Source organism: Malaya genurostris, chromosome 2, assembly GCF_030247185.1.
Source record: "Malaya genurostris strain Urasoe2022 chromosome 2, Malgen_1.1, whole genome shotgun sequence".
Classification (NCBI taxonomy): Eukaryota; Metazoa; Arthropoda; class Insecta; order Diptera; family Culicidae; genus Malaya; species Malaya genurostris.
The window spans coordinates 219,143,113-219,165,011 of NC_080571.1; the positions used below are offsets into that span (position 1 = coordinate 219,143,113).

Below are 21,899 nucleotides of genomic sequence, written 5' to 3' on the forward strand. Positions count from 1 at the left end.
AGAAAACGCTTCAAAGGATTCAGAATAAAATTCTGAAAATGATTTTGAAGCGTCCTCTCTGGTTTATTACAAATGAGTTACACAGACTCACAAATATATAACCATTAGATGTAATGTCACATAATATTATAAGCAAATTCCGACAAAAATCGATACAACCTTCAATTGAATCGATTCGCTCTCTGTATTAGTTAGTAAGTTAGTATATAAGTTCCTTTTTCCCATTACACAATACAAGTAGGTTTAGAATTTTCCCTACACAAATATCTCAGAATTGCGGAAGCAAATGATGTCCTCATGGTAATAACCAAATCATTTATATAATAGGGATGAAAAGTCACCACTTGTGGCTGAACACCCAATTTAAATCTTAATAATTTAATGTTAACTCATATTCTAATAAATAGTTATTTAAAAAAAAAATTAAAAAAAAGAGGAATCTATAAATATATGCTGCATAACATTTCTTTGCCTATCAACTAGGCTTGCCTATAAATGAAACAAGTAGCTCGTCCAGTGAGGTGATTTTTTCCATAAATACTAAATTTTACTTCACCATGGCATCCACAATACATTAAACTTTATCTACTTCAAACCAACCTTCAACTTTGCGAAGGAAAATGTGAACCAAGATTTCCGATTGTGAATCAGAAAACCGAACACCGTGAATTAAAAAATTGGGTAAAAAACTGAAAAGGCGATTAGTTTTTAAATGGTGGGAACTGTATATTACACAGAGTAGCAGCAGACCTTATCCATACGTTTATTTATTGCGAGACAAATTTGTTCTCAAACTCAGAAGACAACCATGCGCAGGCGAAGAGCATTAGCTGCTCTCAAAAACTCGTTCGCGCATTTAAGTACTGCGGCAGAAATGGATGTACAACGCTTCGGTCGTTCTCAGCGCATTTAGCCAAGAACGGAGTTCGAGTGCTCCATTCGCATGAGAACAGGTGTAGCAACTTTGTGCTAATTAACTCTCCGAGAAGTCCCCAATCACAAAGTAATATTCATACAATTTTGTAATTATATTAAACCCTACATTTTTTGGTAGTTGTGATTTCTGAGACTTGTTCAATTACTTTCCTTGGTGTACGGCACAATTGTTAATAATTAGGTTTTCTAAAGCGGGAAAAAATACACTAAGGTCTTTTTTATGCGGTTTTTTGGCGTCTTTTTATGCGAATTTTCAGAGTTATGCGGATTTTTTTTATATGAAGTTTCAGAGTTATGCGGTTTTTTATGCGAATTTACAGAGTTATGCGGTACGTAAACTCGCATAAAAAAAGACTTCAGTGTATCTGTAACTATTCAATCAATCTCAAAAATCCTGAGGCGATCTTGCTGAACACCACCTTACAATTTATTAAATATGATCTAGAATTATATATAGTAATCACGTAAGTAATTTTAATTATATTAAACTATCTTTTAAACCTGAAAATATCGATAATTGAAGTAATTTTTTACACTTTTATGAATTTTGATTCCTAAAAATATTCTAATAGGCATATATTATCGAACTTAATTCGTCAAGATAAAAATATCTGAATTCTATACAATTACATTAAAATGAAAGGTTCGTCATCAGTATCCAGTACGCAAAACAACATGTAGGTTAAAAAGTGTACTGCAAGCGCATACGTTTAATTAACACAGCAAACTGCTTTAAATCTGTTCGATAAAATACATAACATTCAATATGTGGAATGAATCCCGCAGCCGAGAGAAACACGTAGAAAGTTTCCATGCAAAAATCAACATATTTGCTCTGAAAGTACCGGCTAAGATTTTATCCGGTTATTCCATTCAAAGAACAAACAATCAGAAAATTGTAATCACTAGCAAAGATGATCGATTGTGATATTTCCCAATAAAGATCACTACTGATCTAATTTTTGTAAGATCAGTTGATCATCTTTGAATCACATCGATCCAAATCAATACTGATAATTACATCAAATTAGTGCTGATTGATGTACATCTAAATTCGTTGATCCCAATGAGGGGCGTGAAAATTAGTGACAACAGTAATCCTACAGTAATTTTTAACTAAGGATAACGCGTGTCAATTGGACTTTTAAAATCGTGGAAAATTGCAAATTTTGCATCTTTGGGAAGTTTAGTGATGGGTGGGTGATAAGGAATATTAAAGAAGTTTGGACTTCAATGATTTTTGTCCATTTATATGCATGAGGGTGCTCAAATTGGAGAAAATTGTCAATTTGTAACTTTCAGGAATGCTCGTTTAACAGTCTTTATCACCAGAGTTGGGAAAAATGCCAGTTTCGTTACGGCACGGTTTACGAAGTTTCAACACATGTTCTCCTTTGATATAAACCGTATTCTATTTCGCAAGCTGTTGTTTAATTGCAGTAAAATGAATACTAGATGAAAGGAATTGAATGCTAGATGAAGGTTTTATGAAAATAATCATATTGGATCGTAATCTAATTGATAATGTTAATTTTATAGTTTTCGCAACGCAATATCAACACACAATGCAAAATTAGTAAAACAAGATATACCTCACCAAATAGTGATTATAGCGACCAAAGACTTTGTTTTACTTCCAGCTGGTTGATGCTGATGATGATGTTCATGCACGATCTAGATTAAACCCAATGAAACGCTATTTGACATGAATTTGATTTAAAAAGGTGACTGGAGCGCAGCATTTGATGCAGCGCACAGTGATGCCAAGGTGGCAGCAATCCAAAAAATAAATTTATTTTTTTCCTGCACTGTATTAATTTTTTTAAATTCTCAGATAAGTAAAGGATTACAGCTTGAAGTATAAAAATTTTTGAATAAGAAATAATTTCTCTATATCCTTTCAAAGATAGGGTATTGTAAAGTTTCTTTTCATCCTTCCATACAAAATATATGGCGCAATGATGATGTTTTGCGATTAGAGTTCTATATAGGTAGGAAAGGGCTGCAACTGTTCAAACTGTATTTGATTTTACAGCATTTTTTCTCTACTTTTCAAAAACCACAATACGATCCTGCACATCTCGGCACCTTAAAGGTTATTTTGAATTGTTTGAGGGGTCGACAATAAAAATCACAAATACAAAGGCTATACTTTTGTAAATGAAGTCGGTGCGAGTAAATTTAAATAAACGGCTATATGATAAGAAGAATCATATTATTTAGACATACATAACAAAAAACACCTATATAAATGTCGTTATATAAATCTATTTAAAATATACCAGGCGTTGGAATAAATTAGTAGCGTTTTTTCTGCTAAGTTTCATGATTTTTAGAGAAAGTGTCATTGCAGTATAGGTTTTCAAAGTATAGTCAATCATTGTGTACCACTTTCTGTCACCTTTCTGGTAAGACTCGGATACCACGTTTGAATAATTCCTTTTCCTTAGACTCGACGAATGAATCGATCCAATTTTTGGTGGTGTCGTAGTTTTTTTAACTAACCTGACTAGTTATGCGCCATGGATTGGAGCAAATGGCAACCGTATGGAACAATATCTGATTAAAAAATTGCGGCTGGGCAGAACTTTTCATTACATCGATTACAAAAAAAAAAGCTTTTACAACTTTCGAAGCATGGCGTCTTGCATTGTCATAAATCAAAATTATTATGCAATGAAGATTTTCATATTGCGTCCTCTTTTCATGCAATGCTCTATCCAAACGCAGCAAGTGTAATATGTATATGGAACCCGTGATGGTATCACCTAATTTGAGTAGCTGATAATAAATAGCGCCCATAGAGCACTTTTTCTATTGTTCGGAACTTTCTTGTAGTCCATATAAAAAATACCCAATTTTGAACCACGAAAACCACTTTATGTGCATGTTCGCTCAGTGTCATTTTTTTCGTCATTTTTCATTTTACATAGTTTACTTTAACATAATAAAAACTTGTATTTTGTACTTGTGTTTTTGTTCTTTCATAAGTCGAATAACTTAAAAAATACAAAATGCAGAGCATTTTCCCAATATTAATATTTTTGTGAAAAACAGAAATAAAACTTTTTTGATTGTTACTCTCCCATCTTTACTCATAGTGCAATAAACTTCATCAGTTGTAGGTTACAACATATCAGAAAATAAAAATATTAAGATAAGCTTTTCTGAAGATAAGTGATTTTTTCAAGATATAAGGAAAAAGTTCGTTTTCTAAGTGTATACATTTTCCACACCGGTTTAATCATTATTTGAAACATTATTGACAGCTCCTAATCAATCATGAAACAAATAAAAAAAAACACTTTAATTTATTAAAAAATCGTCATTTTCCGGTCCGTAGCGAACGGTGCATCATGTTACTTTTAGGTGGATCGAATATTTTTTCATACATTATCAAGATGGAAATATATTCAGAGACCTTAAATTATTTATAAAAAATCATCTAGCTGAAGTTTATCGACGTATTTATGGTTTTTGCCAACTTTTGTACGGAGAGGCATCACTGTGCAGCGTTTCAATGGTGAGTTTGAATTGACGTAGTCAAATCCTGCACTCCTGTTACTTCTGTGTACGATATTCAAGCTAAATAGGGTAATATTAATCAACTCCATAGCACGCTTTGTGATGCTTTGACATGTTTTTCCTATAGTTATAATTATTATTCATCGCAGCATGTACAGGGTCCGCCATCTAACTTTTTTTTGTTAAACTAGCGGTTATTTCGACATTGGTAACCTTAATGTCACTTCTGATTTGACAGAAACTTAGTTTTATCCTTCCGTTGAACAAAAATGGTTGTGTATACGCTTGAGGAACGCGTGAAAATAGTGCAGTTTTACTTTGAAGAAGACGCCGATTTTTGCTAAAAAATCATCTTCTCGGATGAGGCACATTTTCATCTCGGCGGGTATGTTAATAAGCAAAAAGCCGATGCATCCTCAGAGAGTGACGGTTTGGTGCGGATTTTGGTCTGGCGGCATCATTGGGCCATATTTCTTCGAAAATGTGGCAGGAGCCGCCACCACGGTCAATGGCGAGCGCTACCGCGCCATGATTGCGATTGGTTCTTCCAGTTACTTGAAGAGGATTTGACGCCGTTAGACTATTATCTTTGGGGGGTTGTCAAAGATAAGTGTTATGTGGACAAGCCAGAAACAATTCAAGCCTTGAAGGACAACATTCGTGCAGCCACAGCTGAAATAGAGCTGCAGACAATCGAAAATGTACTAAAAAACTGGACCGACCGTATGGCTTACTGCAAGGCCAGCCGAGGCAGCCATTTGAATGAAATTATATTCCACAATTAAACGGAAGGATTGTACTTTAATATGAAAAAATAAATTTTGAAATCGGATGAACCGTTTGTGTTTTATTGCATGTTTAAAAAAAACTACAAGGATCAGCCCCATGGTGTTGTTCGAGCCATTGATGTGGAACAAGGCAACCAAAATTTCTAATGATCTACATTTTCAATTGATCGTCACACTTTTGAATCCGCAAATGCACGAGAGTCTGCTTAGATTGATCTTTATTAGAAACAAACACCGAACACGCGAACCCAGAATATAGACTCTATTTGTCGTGTTTTGTATTTGTTTTATAGCTGACGAAATTACATCAATAGCCAAAATGTATGCAATTATATGTTAGTACATGCTTGCGATACGGATATCGATATTTAAGCTTCTCTTCGCCAAACTTGTGTTCAAGTTTTGTATGCAAGCAGTTATTTTTATAGCGTTTCTCTACCATTACTACCATTCTGCGATTTCGGTTGAAGTGATAAACTTTTTCTCATTATCAATCGAGTTCATCGTATATAAATTAGAAATTAATCTTAAGCACTCAAAATTTACCCTGGGATAGTTGTCAATTCCTCAGACGAAACGACATAACATGGAATTTCATCCAATCTTTCATGACACAAGATCAGAGCATAGCAATTAAAGCTTCAAATCGTTTTATGGCACTTTTTATCTTGCTGTCTAGCAACCTACCTCTAACAAGCTACGCGTAGGACTGAAACGTTAGCTATAATTTCGCTTCTATTTATAGATTCGCGTGATTCCAACAGCTTCGCTTTTGCATCGATTGACCAATCAGATTGATGCTTTCCCTTTGATATATCGCTTACTCCTTCAATACCGTCGACTGTGGCAGGGAAATCCGGTATGCCGGATATTGTTTGCAGATAAAATAGAACACTGGTAGCTTTTAATCAACATTTCAATGATACACAATTGAAAATACATGGCTATGAACATTCAAATCAATACGTAGAAATATTTCCAAACAAATGGTGACATAATATTAATAATTGATACAAAATTGACTGAGCTGTAATTGTTCAAAACCTGACCACATTTTTAAGTGTATTTTTTCTTGAGTTTCTAATTTGCACCCCTATATAGAAAACAAAAATGTGTTCCACATTAAAAGTTACATGGTGGACCCTGTATGGTAATAACTGTTTTTATTGATGATATTACTCCACCACGACGGTATTACTGAATAAATTTCAAATAAATCACGAAACATGGAATTTCGATGCGACCGACGAAATAAACTCACTTAACGAGCTTAAATTTTTTGATATCGGATAATACATATCCGAGAAAATTGAGCGGTAATCAATTTTGACGTTAACGTCACTTATACCACTACATCACCGGAACTGTAAGTGACAGCCATTTGAACTTCAAATTCTTTTAATGAACACAGAGTTGCGTTAAAACGAAAGTCACGACAAGCAAGAATGTCTCGAACTGGGACATTGGATAGTCTACTTTGGGTACGCAAGGAATTTATAAGTTGAGATCTGACATCACGAAACTCCACGCATGTCCAAACAACATGGTCAATATCGCGGTAACCTTCGCCGCAAGCACAATGATTAGTCTCGGAAAGTCCAATTCGAAGGAGATGTGCATCTAACGTGTAGTGATTGGACATGAGTCTGGACATCACACGAATGAAATCCCTACTCACATCCAGTCCTCTGAACCATGCCTTTGTCGATATTTTCGGAATAATTGAGTGCATCCACCGACGCAGATCATCTCTATCCCAAGAAGCTTGCCAGCTGGCAAGTGTTCTTTGGCGAGATGCGCTATAGAATTCGTTGAAAGCAATCGGTCGCTCATAAATATCACCCTCAATAGCACCACACTTGGCTAAAATATCAGCTCTTTCATTGCCAGGAATGGAATAGGCCTGGCTATTTGTAGGCTGTAAAACACCACTAGGTGGATTAAAACAGGTTTCCTTCAAAATGCTAGAAATAAATATTTCAAAACATTACAGGAGAACAATATCTACAATATGGAATGGATGGAAAAATGAAATAAGCCAAACTAAAATATCTCTTAGCTAAACATAATCAACCTGAGAACCAACTATCAAAAATAATGCTTACCAAACAAATGAATTCTAATATTTATAATCCAAAATAATTAGTGTTGCTTCAGTATTTAAGTACTTTAAACAACATCAATCACGAGTCACATAACAGATCACAACGTTAGTGACCATCCGGGACCAAATTAATTAAAACAAATGTTTTGTTTACAAGCGGCTGCCAACTGAACCAATTCTCGGTGATTGATTCGACTTGGGTGGCAACCGGTACGAAATGGAAGCACGCTGAACTGCAAGCCGACCGGGACGAACCGAACGGAAAACCACCCAAGCGATCAAACGGCAAATCGAAGATGCTCAACTTACCGCTTCCTACCGCAACGGATATTGGTAGCGCGGTTTTTCATCCAAGATCTTTTTTGGTGTCAACAAAAAAAAACGATTCTTCCACCATATGGAGATTTTCTACACGGTGAAACCGGGTAAACATGTCTTGCCCGTCAGCTGAGTCGACGAGTCACCTCTCGTTGATGTGATGGATAAATTTTATTATTCTCGAAGGCCACCACGAACGACGGCAGCTACTGACGAGAGCAAAATGTTCGAAACGTAACACACATGGTTTGCCTCTGCTTTGCCTGGGGAAAGGATACCGAAAAAACGTGAAAATTGTACACTTTGACTCTCAGTGTCACTTTAAAGTGCGTCTAAGAATAACAACAGGTACCCGTGGTACCACCCTGCGATGACGATAGTGTTGAAAAACACTTTCGTTAGACAAACAGGAAATTTGTTCATTGTTGAACAGGAAACGTTAATCGATGACAAATCAGAACAATCTCTTGCGAAGATTTACCAAGTGATTGATGGAGTACAAAAATTTCTGGAATAAACTGAAAGTAAGAATATGAATTTTGGCATTCTACATATTATCTGGTGATTGCGGTAGTCTGTTACATGAAGTAAATATTTAACAACAACGATAGATGTATGAAGTGAATAAGTTTTACTTCACTACGAGGTGCCTTTCAAAATGTAGCATATGGAAGAGAAATAAATTTTTTAATATCATGAGTTGTATTAAAGATAACAAAAATATTCTTTCTCCATTCTTTCGGAAATATGATCAAAAGCTTATGATATTCAGCAGTGTGAGACAACCATAAATAATTTAAGCACTAGTTTCTCTCAAACTTTTTATTTCAAGTAGAAAAACTTGAACAATGTAGTAGATTTCTGAACGGATTCTGTTTTTGAAATTTAATCACAAATTATCAATCTCGGGATGACCTTATAGGGTTCACCTTCTTAACATGGTAAATTCTCGAAAGTGTTAACCTTTGTAATAACAATTGACCCACTTACTTGCGAGCAGCTTCAACTTCCCTAAGTATTTAACAGCAGCTGCTTTCTTCAATAAGGCGCTCGTCGAAAGCTAAGATCGTCAAGTCCTCACAAGCTCATATCTTGTCAATATAAAATGCCTATTCTCGACTCCGCGATTCAAGCTCAGACGAAACGTGTACCCGGCGCAAAAACTAACATCAGTCCTACCAATCCGTGATGGGACAAAGAGTGCTCATCACTGAACGCGAAAAGAACCTCAGCGTTCAAACAGTTCAAAGCCAATGGAACACCTGATAATTATCGTTATTACGCGACGTTAGACACGCAAATGAAGAACTTAATTAAAGCAAAAAACGCGATTACTGGCGCGTGTTTGATGACGGATTAACAGAAGAAACATCGATGAGCACTCTTTGGAACACAGCCCGACGAATGCGCAACAAAAACACCACGAACGAAAGCGAAGAATGTACTAACCGCTGGATATTCGATTTCGCTAAAAAAAAGTATGCCCAGACTCTGCTCCGGACCAGAGAATCTCCCGCGCCGCGACGTCAAATACAAACGAAACACCGTTTTCGATGGTAGAATTCTCACTTGCGCTCTTTTCGTGTAACAATAAAGCTCCGGGGTTAAACAAAATCAAATTCAACTTGTTGAAAAATTTGCCTGACTGCCAAATAACGTTCATTGAATTTATTTGATAAGCTTCTTGAGGATAATATTGTCCCGCATGACCGGAGACAAGTAAGAGTTATTGCCAATTAAAAAACCAGGGAAGCCAGCCTCCGATCTTAATTCGTATCGGCCGATTGCTATGTTTTCCTGTATCCGGAAATGATTCTGTGTCGCCTAGACAATTGGGGCGAGACTAATGGCTTACTTTCAGAGACACAATTCGGATTTCGCAGAGGCAAAGGAACGAACGTTGCTCTCAACCGAAATTCAAATGGCATTTGCTCGTAAAGAACAAATGGCGTCAGTTTTCCAAGACATCAAGGGGGCTTTTGATTTAGTTTCCATAAACATCCTATAAGTTGCAGCAGCATGGTCTTTAACCAATTTTGAATAACTTTTTGTATAATCTATTGTCCAAGAAATACATGTATTTCGCGCATGGTGATTTGTCGACAATACGATTCAGTTACATGGGTCTTCCTCAGGGCTCATGTTTAAGCCCCCTTTTATACAATTTTTACGTAAGCAATATTGATGAATGTCATCTTGCACGCTAAGACAACTTGCCGACGACAGTGTTGTTTCCATTATAGGACCCAAATCTGCCGATCTCCAAGGACTATTACAAGATACCCTCTACACCTTGTTGACATGGGCTCTTCAAATTGGTATCGAGTTCTCTACGAAGAAAACTGAGATGATTGTATTTTCAAGGAAGCGAGAACCAGCAAAATTACAGCTTCAACTAAGGGGTGAAACCATAGCTCAGGTCTTCATATTTAAATATCTCCGGATCTCTCCTATCAGTTGCTTATCCGATGCGATATCTTCAATTCGATGGTGATTGAAAACTTCGAAAGGTTTGTCAGCTCAATTCTCAGACCCGTTTCATGTCCTTGTATTTCGATTACATGGCTCATCATATTAATCCTTCTTCGTTTGTTTCCAACCGTGGCCATTTCTTGGATACTTCTGATTCTACTGTGTTTTTCGACACATCCATGAGAGAAGAGATTCGTGGAATTCCGGATCACGTACGCCCTCGAGTGGCCCCTAATATCTTTTATAATAAATTTAGAACAGTCAACTGTGAAAAGGTGTTTTACACTGACGGATCAAACATCAACAGGTCCACAGGCTTCGGCATCTTCAATCAGAACATCACCACGTCGTACAAACTCAGTGATCCGGCTTCAGTTTACGTCGCAGAATTAGCTGCTATTCAGTACACCCTTGAGATCATTGAAACCTTTCCCAAAGACCATTACTTCATTGTCACGGACAGTCTAAGTTCAATAGAAGCTCTCCGGGCAATGAAGCCAGGAAAGTACTCCCCCTATTTTCTGGGGAAAATTACGAGAACACTTGAGAGTTTCATCTGGACGGTCTTATTCGATATCGTTAGTTTGGGTCCCTTCGCATTGTTTCATTCCGGGAAATGAAAAGGCAGACTCATTGGCTAAGGTGGGCGCATTAGAAGGTGATATTTATGAAAGACTAATCTGCTTCAATGAATTTTTCAGTATCTCTCGTCAGAAAATTCTCGAAAGTTGGCAAACTTCATGGAGCAATGGCGAACTGGGACGATGGCAACATTCCATTATCCCTAGGGTATCGACGAAACCTTGGTTCATGGAGATTAACACGCACATCTCCGGCGTGTTGGGCTTGCGGAGAGCGGTCTCTGCAGCGACGGTTATCAGGACATCGAGCATGTCGTGTGGCCGTGCGTAGAGCATCGCGACGCCAGGTCGAAGCTACTGGAATCTCTTAGGGCCCGAGGTAGACCGCCTGAGCATCCGGTTCGAGATGTGTTGGCGAGTCGGGATAGTTCATATATGCTTCTCATATAGCATTTCATCAAACACATTAATATCCAAGTGTAATGTGTTATTCCTCGCTCAGAAAGTATAATCTCCACCTACAGGTTCAACACTAACATCCGCTCGATTCTCTCGATCCTCGTCCCGGTCCACCGCCCGCTTCAGTCGATGACCAGCATGCGGACGTTCGTAGCCTGGTGGTGTTTCCCGCGGACCCACACGAACCGAAGGAAGCGGCCATAGATATTAAACAACGCCATCTGGAAGACTCATGCAATTTTCAATTCACCGACTACTGCCGATCGCCAGCTGAAAGCTGGATTTTCGATGATCCGAGACGACATCATCTAATTATACTATTCTAGTTTTAAGTTAGTCGTCAATTAAGATTAGAAAATACCCTTGGCATCTTAGAGTTTAAGCAGTGTGCCTAAAAATATATTATATTATTGAATAAAAAAAATCTTCGAAACATGAAGTGTCAGCCATATGATCTTTGAAATCGAACCACAGCCCAATTTTAGTCTCGAATGAGCCTAAAATTATTGATATCGGTTCATACATAGAAAATTGGGCGATAATGAGTTATGATGTTAACGTCACTTGTATGATTTGATCTTCAGACTTGATCAATGACCCAATAGTAGCTTTCAAAAGACTTTAAGATATTTTCAACATTTCACTTCTGATTACTCTATATAACTGAATTAGCTCTTCATTCAACTTCATTTATCTTATCAATTTGCGGCTAACTTCGGAGAAAAGTTTTATTTGGTATGTTTTCTTCTTCCATGTTATTGCTTGTTGTTCAAGATTATTAATTTAATGATAAAAATGAACTATTTCCCAAATCTGTTAATATTACAAAGCTAATAACAGAGATAACATATATCGTTATATGGTATAAATAGTAAAAAAATACTTGTTTGGTTAATTAATTTTTTTTCTCGGTAGCCGGCTGCCCAGATCAACCAATATAACCAATTGATAATTTAAATAAATAATTAAAATAATAAAGCGGAAATAATAAACAATCAAGTAACGCGTGAAATCTGTTGTCCTTTGTTCGGTGATTTAAAATAATTTTCTAAAAAATGTTAGAATATGTCACTACAATGAATCAACTATTTTGTCTAAATCCTATTCACTCGTTTATTTTGTAGCAGGTAATTCCATTTAGGAAAAAATACGGAAGTTTTTATTCGTTACGCGACAGTATTTCAAATTTTCCTTCAGTTCTCACGAATAAGAACTGTGAATCAGACTTCCCGGGATTTCAATATAGGATATTGTTGATACGTCCGAGCATCTTGAAACCGGAACATACTAGGTCGCACGCGAATACTACAATTACTGAAATTCATACTAACGAATAACCTTCTCCCGTGACACTTGTGGAGTGCGCAGTAGTATATACGGCCTCTAGTAACAACAAGTGTTGGACTAACATTCCTTCCCATTCCTTAGACGATCTACGTTCGGGCCTGGCCGGCACCGGCACTGATCAATGAATTCTGCAGTTACCAACAGATGTACATTGAAGGATGATTTACCAGTCCCAGGTCGGATTATCTAGAAATTCCCTGTACAATTTCAGCTAATCCCGATCAGTAACGGAGTAGCAACCAGGGGTGGTCGCTCAAGCTCGAGCTCGGTTCAGCCTTCTCCGATAAAAATGAGCGGTAAGAAATAAAATGCGTTTTATCGGTTACTTCACTTATACCATTATATATCCGTAATCAGAAGTGACAACCATTCGATCTCCGAATTGCTCAATGTAGCTTTCAAACGAGCCTAAGTTTGTTAAAATCGGTTCAGCCATCTCTGAGAAAATTGAGCGGTAAAATCGCTAAAAGACGAAAATGTGAAGCGAAATAGAAATAAATTCGTTTATGCTCACATGTTCGCCATAACCAGTTTGGCAAGCGGTTTGCATCTGCGAACGAAAAACTCATGTTTCCATTACAAATAGACCTATCAACATGAAGCTTTACAAGCGTGCCTTAAAAAACGCATTCAACCCTTCAGCAAATCACACAAACCTACTATTTACATATAGTTAGTACTCCTCGGCAAATGGCTGACCAGAGAAACGATAACGAACTAGTATTCAAATCACTCAAATATACCTCTACCTCTACAATTAGAGATGATCGGATAAGCATTTTTTCAAACCCGACTCGTACCTGATCGAAAATAAAAAACTTTTACCCGTTCCCGATCCTAACCCGAGATTGATTTTTCTTCCAAAACCCGAACCCAACCCGTACCCGATGAAAAAATAAAAATCTTTACCCGTATCCTGAAAAACTCCCGAAACCTGACCAATTTTTTTCAATACGAACCAGAACCGTAACGGGAGAAAATGAAAAAATTGGCACCAGTACCCGACTCTAACCCGACAAACATATCCTTTTCTGTACCCGACAAACATATCCTTTTCTGTATCCGAATCAATACCCGTCGGGTTTCGGGTACAAATAGGCTAAACCCGACCATCTCTACTAGTCATGCAATAATTATGTGCACTTAAAAATCGGTCGCAAAGTCTGTTGAAACGAGATGCCCATCGGAACGTAGTACCCTGACTTTACTCTGCTTTCTTTATTTATGTGTCTGGGCTGCAAGGTGATGGCACCTAGGAAAGTTTCATTGCAAACACCGGTTAAGTATTACCCAGTTTCGCTTTAATTTTTTTTTGTCCGCCGATGATAATATAATTAAATTATTTAAAATCCAAGTACAGCTTTTGTAATCAAAATTTCAATTCGGTGAAATAGTTAAATATACCACGGTTTTGAAAAATTGCTTCCACAGAATTTTTACATGAAGAATTGTGACAATTGTTTTTTGTTGTTTTATTTAAAGATGGTGGTAGTTGCGCCCGTTTGAGAATGGCAATATGATGTTCAATTCAAAGGATTTTTTTTCCCACCCAACTCCATGTAGATTTCGTATCAGATGAGCATTACAATAATAATAAATAAATAATACTTAAATAAAAACTGCTGGATAACAAAACAGTTCAACATAAACTATTATGACCTGATGAGTCGACTGAGTTATGCACTGAGGTAAACGGATAAAAAAAGTGTTTGTGGAACCAAACCACCAAATGACATTTTCCGATTACTTTCGAAATATTGTTAGCATCACTCGTGAAAAAATCAATTTAAAGGATTATCAAAAAAAGAACTCGGTGACTGATAAAATCACTTCCGATATTTCCATTCATGAAACAAACATCCACAAAATTTTGAACCTCAAAGTTCACAAGTGATTTTTAGTGTCAGCGAAACTTGATGTCACATTTTCACCCACATAAATATCGCTAAAGATATAATCGAAAAGGAGACAAACCTCCGGTGATATTTCAATGCTGTATTTCCACTACGCTTCAGTTCGACACCGAAATGATTCGTGCAAGATTTAATTATTATATCTACTGAATAAATTCGCCACTAAACCGCAATTGAGAAATAATAACTGCGATATCATCGACGCACTTAGGGTGGTCAATATGAACAAACATACTTTGTGCCACGTTCCAAATAGTGATTATAGATACTAAAGGCTGCTTTAATTGTAGCTGGCTGATTACACTGTACTATTTAAATTAAACCTAATAAAACGCTATTTAGCATTAATTTGATCCATAGAAGTAATAGGAGCGCAGCATTGTCAGCATTTTTCAAACACACAGCAGTCATAGTATTTGAATTGGTATAGCGGTAGCCTGCGCTCCTGTTAATTCTGCGGATTACATTCAAGCTAAATTTGCTAATATTTTTTAATCAGCTGTACAACATGATTTATGATTGTTTTTATTATAATTCTAACTATTATTAATCACAGCACTTGCTACTTTTATTAATGATATTACTACCACGGTAGTTCCGAATTTAAAACACATCACCACTATTGATTCACTTGTCACCCACCCTACGCACAATAAACATTTTCAGAAAGGTTCAGTTTATTGTTTATCGGCGAATTCATTCAACATGTATTCTGCGAAGTGTTGAGATGCTATGAAAACTCATTTTCCAAAAATCTTCTGGTCGAGAATCATATCAGATATATTAAATGTGCGAACTTTTTCCTCAAATATCATCGAACAGAATGTTCGCCAGTAACTATTCACAATTGATTTTTTGCCATGTGAAAACAGTTTCTGTTAGAATCGCGCTGCCATAAAATCATTAGTGAACTTTTCAATTGTAAGTTTTCTGATCGATGATTTTTCTGTCTAAAAATCACTTGTGAAAAATTTTAGTCGCGATTTTTGAAATTTTGATTTTTCCCAACACTGATTGTTAGTAAATTTTCGTTTTTAAAGAGACCATCAGCCGAAGGTTGATTCATCTCTGAAAGAAATATAACCATCAACAATTTAAACATAATATTTTACCGAGGGGGATGACAGTAATTCATTTCACTGTTTCTAATGATAAATATGCTAGCGTTTTACTCAACTTCGCTTAACTTGATTCTCGTACGCATTCATTTAATCTGATATACGAGGTCTGTTCAAAAAGTTCCCGGAATTTTTTAATTGCGCGCGTCTGGAGAGTCCGGTGGTCATTTTTTTTTATTGTGTTGGTACATATGTCCCTAATGTATGATGAAATTTTCAGCTGTATTCATTGTTTACATTCTGTCTTGTAGCAGCTGGTATAGGCGTGTTTTTTTGAGCTCGGCGATTTTTGTCTTGGTGACGTTGGGTGCTTCCACATGGACAATTGTGCTTTTGTTTCGACATCATAACCGTACACCCATGTTTCATCACCAGTTATGACCCTTTCAAGTAAATTTGGATCGTCGTTGACGTCGTTTAACAGCTCCTGAGCGATGGTAATGCGTTTGTTTTTTTGATCAAAATTCAGCAGTTTTGGAACGAATTTTGCTGCCACTCGTTTCATGCCCAAACCATTTGAAAAAATATGATGGCATGAGCCAACTGATATGCCAACTTCATCAGCAACTTCTCTAATAGTGATTCGGCGATCATCCATAATCATTTTTTTCTCTTTTCCCACATTTTCATCGATTATTGACGTGCTGGGTCGACCGGAGCGTTCGTCGTCTCCAACGTCTTCGCGGCCATCTTGGAAACGCTTATACCACTCGTAAACACTTGTTATTTTTCATAGCAGGCTCACCGTAGGCTCTCTGTAACATTTCGCACACTTGGTTACACTTTATTTCATTTTTCACGCAAAATTTAATACAAATTCTTCAATTCTTCCATTGTTTAAACTAACAAAAATCGCCGAGCTCAAAAAAACACGTCTACACCAGCCGCTACAAGACAGAATGTAAACAATGAATACAGCTGAAAATTTCACCATACATTAGGGACATATGTACCAACACAATAAAAAAAATTTGACCACCGGACTCTCCAGACGCGCGCAATTAAAAAATTCCGGGAACTTTTTGAACAGACCTCGTATTGAGAATATGAAAACTAAACCTCTCTTTTCAGATCTTTTTAGGTATATCATCTATTTTTCTATATCGCCAGGAGATTTTGCGAAAAAATTGTTTTTTTTCAATCTTGAATAAAATAAGAAACTAACATAACTCTTTCAAATTGTAAACAGTTGTATCAAGTTAATAATAATTTTTCTTTATTTTGCAACGTCGCACTAAATGATTAAACACACTTTACTCTATAGTTCTGGGATCGGAAATCGGACCCGGATGAAATTAAACAGCAACCTATGACACCATAGGATCTTTTATTTTAGCCTGTTTGTGGAAATCGATCAAATCATCTCTCAGAAAATTAAGTGAGTCTTGTTTTAAACTTTTTGACTACTACTTCTGGTACTTTTGGAACTGGGAACTTGGAACCAGAATGCTCTATAATATCGGAACTGGAAGTTGGATCTGGATGAAATTGCAAAGTATATTTAAAGACAATGAGAGCTTTAATTTGAATCATTATTCGTGAAAATCGGATTAACCGTTGCTGAGAAATCGAAGTGAGTTCCATTGTTGAAGATTTTCTCCACTATTATCGGTGCTTTCGGAAGCAGAAATGTGCTCCTCGTTTCGCCATCGCTTGTGAAAAAATACTCATGAAATTGAAAATTTTCATTCATCGCACTGTAATACCAGAACAGGAAGTCGAATCTTGTAATTCCGGAACCGGAAGTCGGATCCAAATGAAATTCAGGAAAATTATAACAGTTCGGCTGAAAAGTTCGTATCGTTTAATAGAAGCACACATTTTTTTACCAAAATTCGTTTTTATTATTCAACATAATTGCCATCAGAGGCGATACAGCGATTATAGCGATCTTCCAACTATTCGATACCATTTTTGTAGTACGATTTGTCCTTTGCCTCAAAATAGACCTCAGTTTCAGCGATTACCTCTTCATTGCTTCTGAATTTTTTACCAGCGAGCATTCGCTTGAGGTCTGAGAACAGGAAAAAGTCACTGGGTGCCAAATCTGGAGAATACAGAGAGCAATTCGAAGCCCAATTCGTTCAATTTCAGCATGGTAGCATGGTTTTTCGTTGTTGTTTTTGATCGATTGTGAGCTCACGCGGCACCCATTTTGCACAAAGCTTTCTCATATCCAAATATTCGTGAATAATATGTCCAACACGTTCCTTTGATATCTTTAGGGTGTCAGCTATCTCGATCAACTTCACTTTACGGTCATTGAAAAAAATTTTGTGGATTTTTTTCACGTTTTCATCGGTAACAGCCTCTTTTAAACGTCCACTGCGTTCATCGTCTTCGGTGCTCTTATGACCAGTACGAAATTTTGCAAACCACTTACGAATTGTTGCTTCGCCCGGTGCAGAGTCTGGATAACACTCATCAAGCCATTTTTTGGTATCGGCGGCACTTTTTTTCATCAAAAAGTAGTGTTTCATCAACACACGAAATTCCTTTTTTCCATTAACAAAAGTAGCTTCACTCAAAATGCAATATCTCACAAACTAATAATCAGACAGCTGTCAAATTTATACACGTATCTTTTGAAGGTTGGCACTAACTGAAAATGGTATGGATTTAATTCTAGTGGCGCCCTCTCATAGGAACGATACGAACTTTTCAGCCGATCTGTTATGATGCAATAATACCTTTTATTTGAGTTTAAGTTTGTGAAAGACGGTTCAGCCACCTCTGAGAGACGAGTGTGACTATTTTTTTCCTTTTTTTTTGTGCGTATCACCCTGTAATTCCGGAACCGGAAGTCGGATCCTAATGAAACTCAGGAACTTTGTATGAGACCTTAAGACCTTTCATTTGAATCTATGGCAACATCATTCACATGTAATTCGAAATATTAGAAAAAAAATGTAAAAAATAGTGTGTCGTAATATTATTTGAATAAAATAATATGTTGTAGAGATGCATGTCGATGTATCATCTTTAGTTTGCATTAATAAAGAATAATGCGCATTTCGAAGAGTCAATATAAGTGAATTTTCATCAAAAGACTAACTTCTCAACTGGAATCGGAATTAACTCAACACTGTCATCTCCCTTGTATTTCACATCCATGCGATCAAATAAAGCCGGCGGCGCGGTAACCTTTTTTTGATAGTTTTCTTGATTATTGATTCTTGCCGTATCTACCAAGAAAAATTGTGATCCATTTCTCGTCATATTCATACCAAATCTTTCCAATGTCAAAAATAATGTTAAGCTCTTGAACTGAACACCCTGTTAGCTAGATATATAAAATATGTAACAAAAGTCCAAAGGCTACCTTTGAATTTGAATCTTCAACCCAAAATAATTAACCGCACCAGTTCTGCTCAGCTAACTACTTCAGAATGAAATTGGTAGCTCATGGATCTACAACAAAAATCAAATCAATACCGGAATGTCTCATCCCATTCATTCTCACCCCTTTGGATGTAATGTCGAGGAGCTTCCTAAACAACTCTAGTGATTGATGGAACATCAAATCCTAGCAGTGCCAACTTTTGCCATAAATAATCCATCCGAGCGAATACATAAGTCAAAATTAAATATTCAATAAATAACATACAAAACGATCCGCACACCGGACTTATTCCGTTGGTGGACAATGAAACCGTAGCTTCGAGACAGCTTAGCCTAAAAGCTTTAGCCTTGAACTCAGCGGTGGTTTCGTCGTAGACACAGCAAGGAAGTTAGATGAATGTGCTGGAGGAGAAGAGTGGGTTGCGAAAATTTTACGACTTGCAACGTTTCTCCCGGTAAAAAGCGTGCGGCTGCTGCTGCTGCCGGATTGAATTCATCGTGATCTCCAGTTTACATACACGATAGGCCAGTCAGAAACCACACGAAAACGACCGCAGCACGACAGCCCACACCCTTATCCCATCCCTATGAAGCACTAGCCGTCCGTGGAACTTCATCACAACTCCTGTGTCCGATGCTTACATATGTATGAGTTTGGTTGGCGCACGAAAATGCATTCCCAGCGATCGAAGTGGTTGTCCCGCTGAAAAGTAACCTTTCTTCATGTGAAATCCCCAAAGCATCTGCGATATCACCACCACAGCGGGACACCAATGTACTACAAACTCTTCGCTTCGCATATGCTGACATCCGAAAACGAGAATGTATTGTGTATGAGAATAAGGATCTTTCACGCAAACATACGAACGACGAAATCGAGAAACTGTTGCACTGTAAGACACACATCGCCAGTGTATGCGAGATGAGGTTGGAAAGAAAGGCCCTAACGGAGTGAGAAATAGATCGCACTCGCTCACACCACTTACCTTATGAGATCCGGAAGGCGTTCCACAACCTTTGGGTGTGTCTGCTTGAGAGAGTTGGTCGGTGATAGAGCCACGGTGCAGGCAAGTATCAACTCGGTGGAGAGCTCGACCGGATAGAGAGGACTCTTCTCCTCCGGCGTCTGTCGAAAAGAAACAAAAGAACAGACGTTAATAACTCAGCATAAAAGTTAGATCAAATAAAAATTCTTTCCAAAAAGCCGACCCGGGATCTAGCGAGCGAGGCTTTAGTTACGGTATCGCTTAACGCAGACACCGAATCACCGCTTCGCAGACTGGAACAATCTGCGGGGGACGGGGCAGAACGATTAGACTGACTCGAACGTGTCAGAGCATAAATTCCCTGTCAACATTCTACCGTCCCACGTAGAACCCCGTCTATATACTAGGCCACCCCAACGCAACCCGAATCCCGAGCAAAGAATTATTGATTTTCAATTTGTGCTCTTTACGGCGGAAAATTTTCCCTTCTAAATGTGTCCCATCAAGGGTCACGCGGAAACAATGGCATCGTATGAATACACGGAACGACCCGTTTAGGCTCCTCATTTCCACTTGTCAGCACCTATCACTGTTGCGTAGTACTGTACATAACGCCACTGGCACGACGGTATATGTACATAAAGTTCCTGTTAAGGGAAAATTGAAATGGAAAATCTCGAATGACTCCACGGTACACAAAGTGTTCACTGGATTGAATGCTCGCAAATCGGAGCCCTCGGAAATGGCAGCTTTAAGTTGGTCTATTGTTATGTGTTAAAGTATCTCTCTCGTTTTCGAGACGTGATTCGTTGGAAGCAAGCGATTTTTTTCGCGAGATTTCCATTTCGGTACAATTAGTATGTAGTGCTGAATGCAGGTTCAACTTTTACGGCATCCAGTTCAGTGGTTTACGTTGAACTGCTATGATGCTCTGGATGCTCAATTTGAATATCTATGCGCTGACGAATCGAAGACGAAATGTAAAGGATTATTGAACACCCGGTTAACGCATTCCTAAAATATTTTCTTTTGTAGGGGAAAGTATTATAAAGCCCCCTACCTTTTTTAAACAATCAAGACTTTTCTAAACAAAAGGTTTATCTGCTCGTAGGATCTTTTTGATATGCAAGTTTGGTAGTTGAAAATATGAAAAAACTGAAAAAAATATTAGGCAGCTTTTCGATGTAAGGTTTTGCTTCGACTAAATAAACATTTTATCCGTATAAAACGTCTACTGGTCGGTTTCTACTTAGTAACTAACTCTTAGCAGTAACTTTACGGACATTATGCCCCACTCTCGATTCAAGAGTAAGCTTCGATTAAAAAATAATGTTTTATAGATTTATAACGATTATTCAAACATTGGGAGAATCGAAAATGTTGTTTCCCGATTGCAATTAGTTGATTACGCAAATAATTTGTGATGCAAATAATATTTCTTTTTCTATATTGACATTCCAAGTGGCATAATGCAGCATTGTTGTGGGGCATATTATACGACGACTGGGGCATTATGTCTAAGGCAAACGAAAAAATTGTGAATGTGGTCGTTTTGCAAAATGTGTTTACCTTCAGATCAAAATTAATCCAATCGGTACATTTTTTCCTATTTTATTTCAACCTTTTTGCCTTTCTCTATAGAAAGGTATTAGAATTGCTGGAAAAATCGACTTTCGAACGGAGCCTCGGAAACCAATAGTGTTATACACTAAGGTCTCTTTTTACACGGTTTTTTTTCGCACGGTTTTTTTATACACGGCTTTTTTTACACGGATTCCGGAATTAACACGGTTTTTATTTACACGGTTTTCGCAATTAACACGGTTTCTGATAAGAGTTTAAAAAGAACTGTCATTTGTTTTTTTGAGAAAAATTTATAAAAAGGGAACAGGTTGTCTGTAGGAAAACGATTATGAGAGTGAATTTAAAGTTTGAAAGTGAACTAAAATCATTCATTCAACAATTCACGGGAGTATTGACTGTCGTTCCATAAAATGATTAATCAGTCTT

The 21,899-nt window shown here is 37.3% G+C and overlaps 1 protein-coding gene across 1 annotated transcript in view; it reads right to left on the reverse strand.

The window, feature by feature from the left end:
• LOC131427641 (calponin homology domain-containing protein DDB_G0272472) overlaps positions 1-21,899 on the reverse strand; it is a 183,525-nt gene that overhangs the window by 118,174 nt on the left and 43,452 nt on the right. Inside the window, exon 8 of the mRNA XM_058591023.1 lies at positions 19,890-20,029. Within this exon, the coding sequence (XP_058447006.1) occupies positions 19,890-20,029 (140 nt within the window). The remainder of the gene's footprint in view (positions 1-19,889; positions 20,030-21,899) is intronic.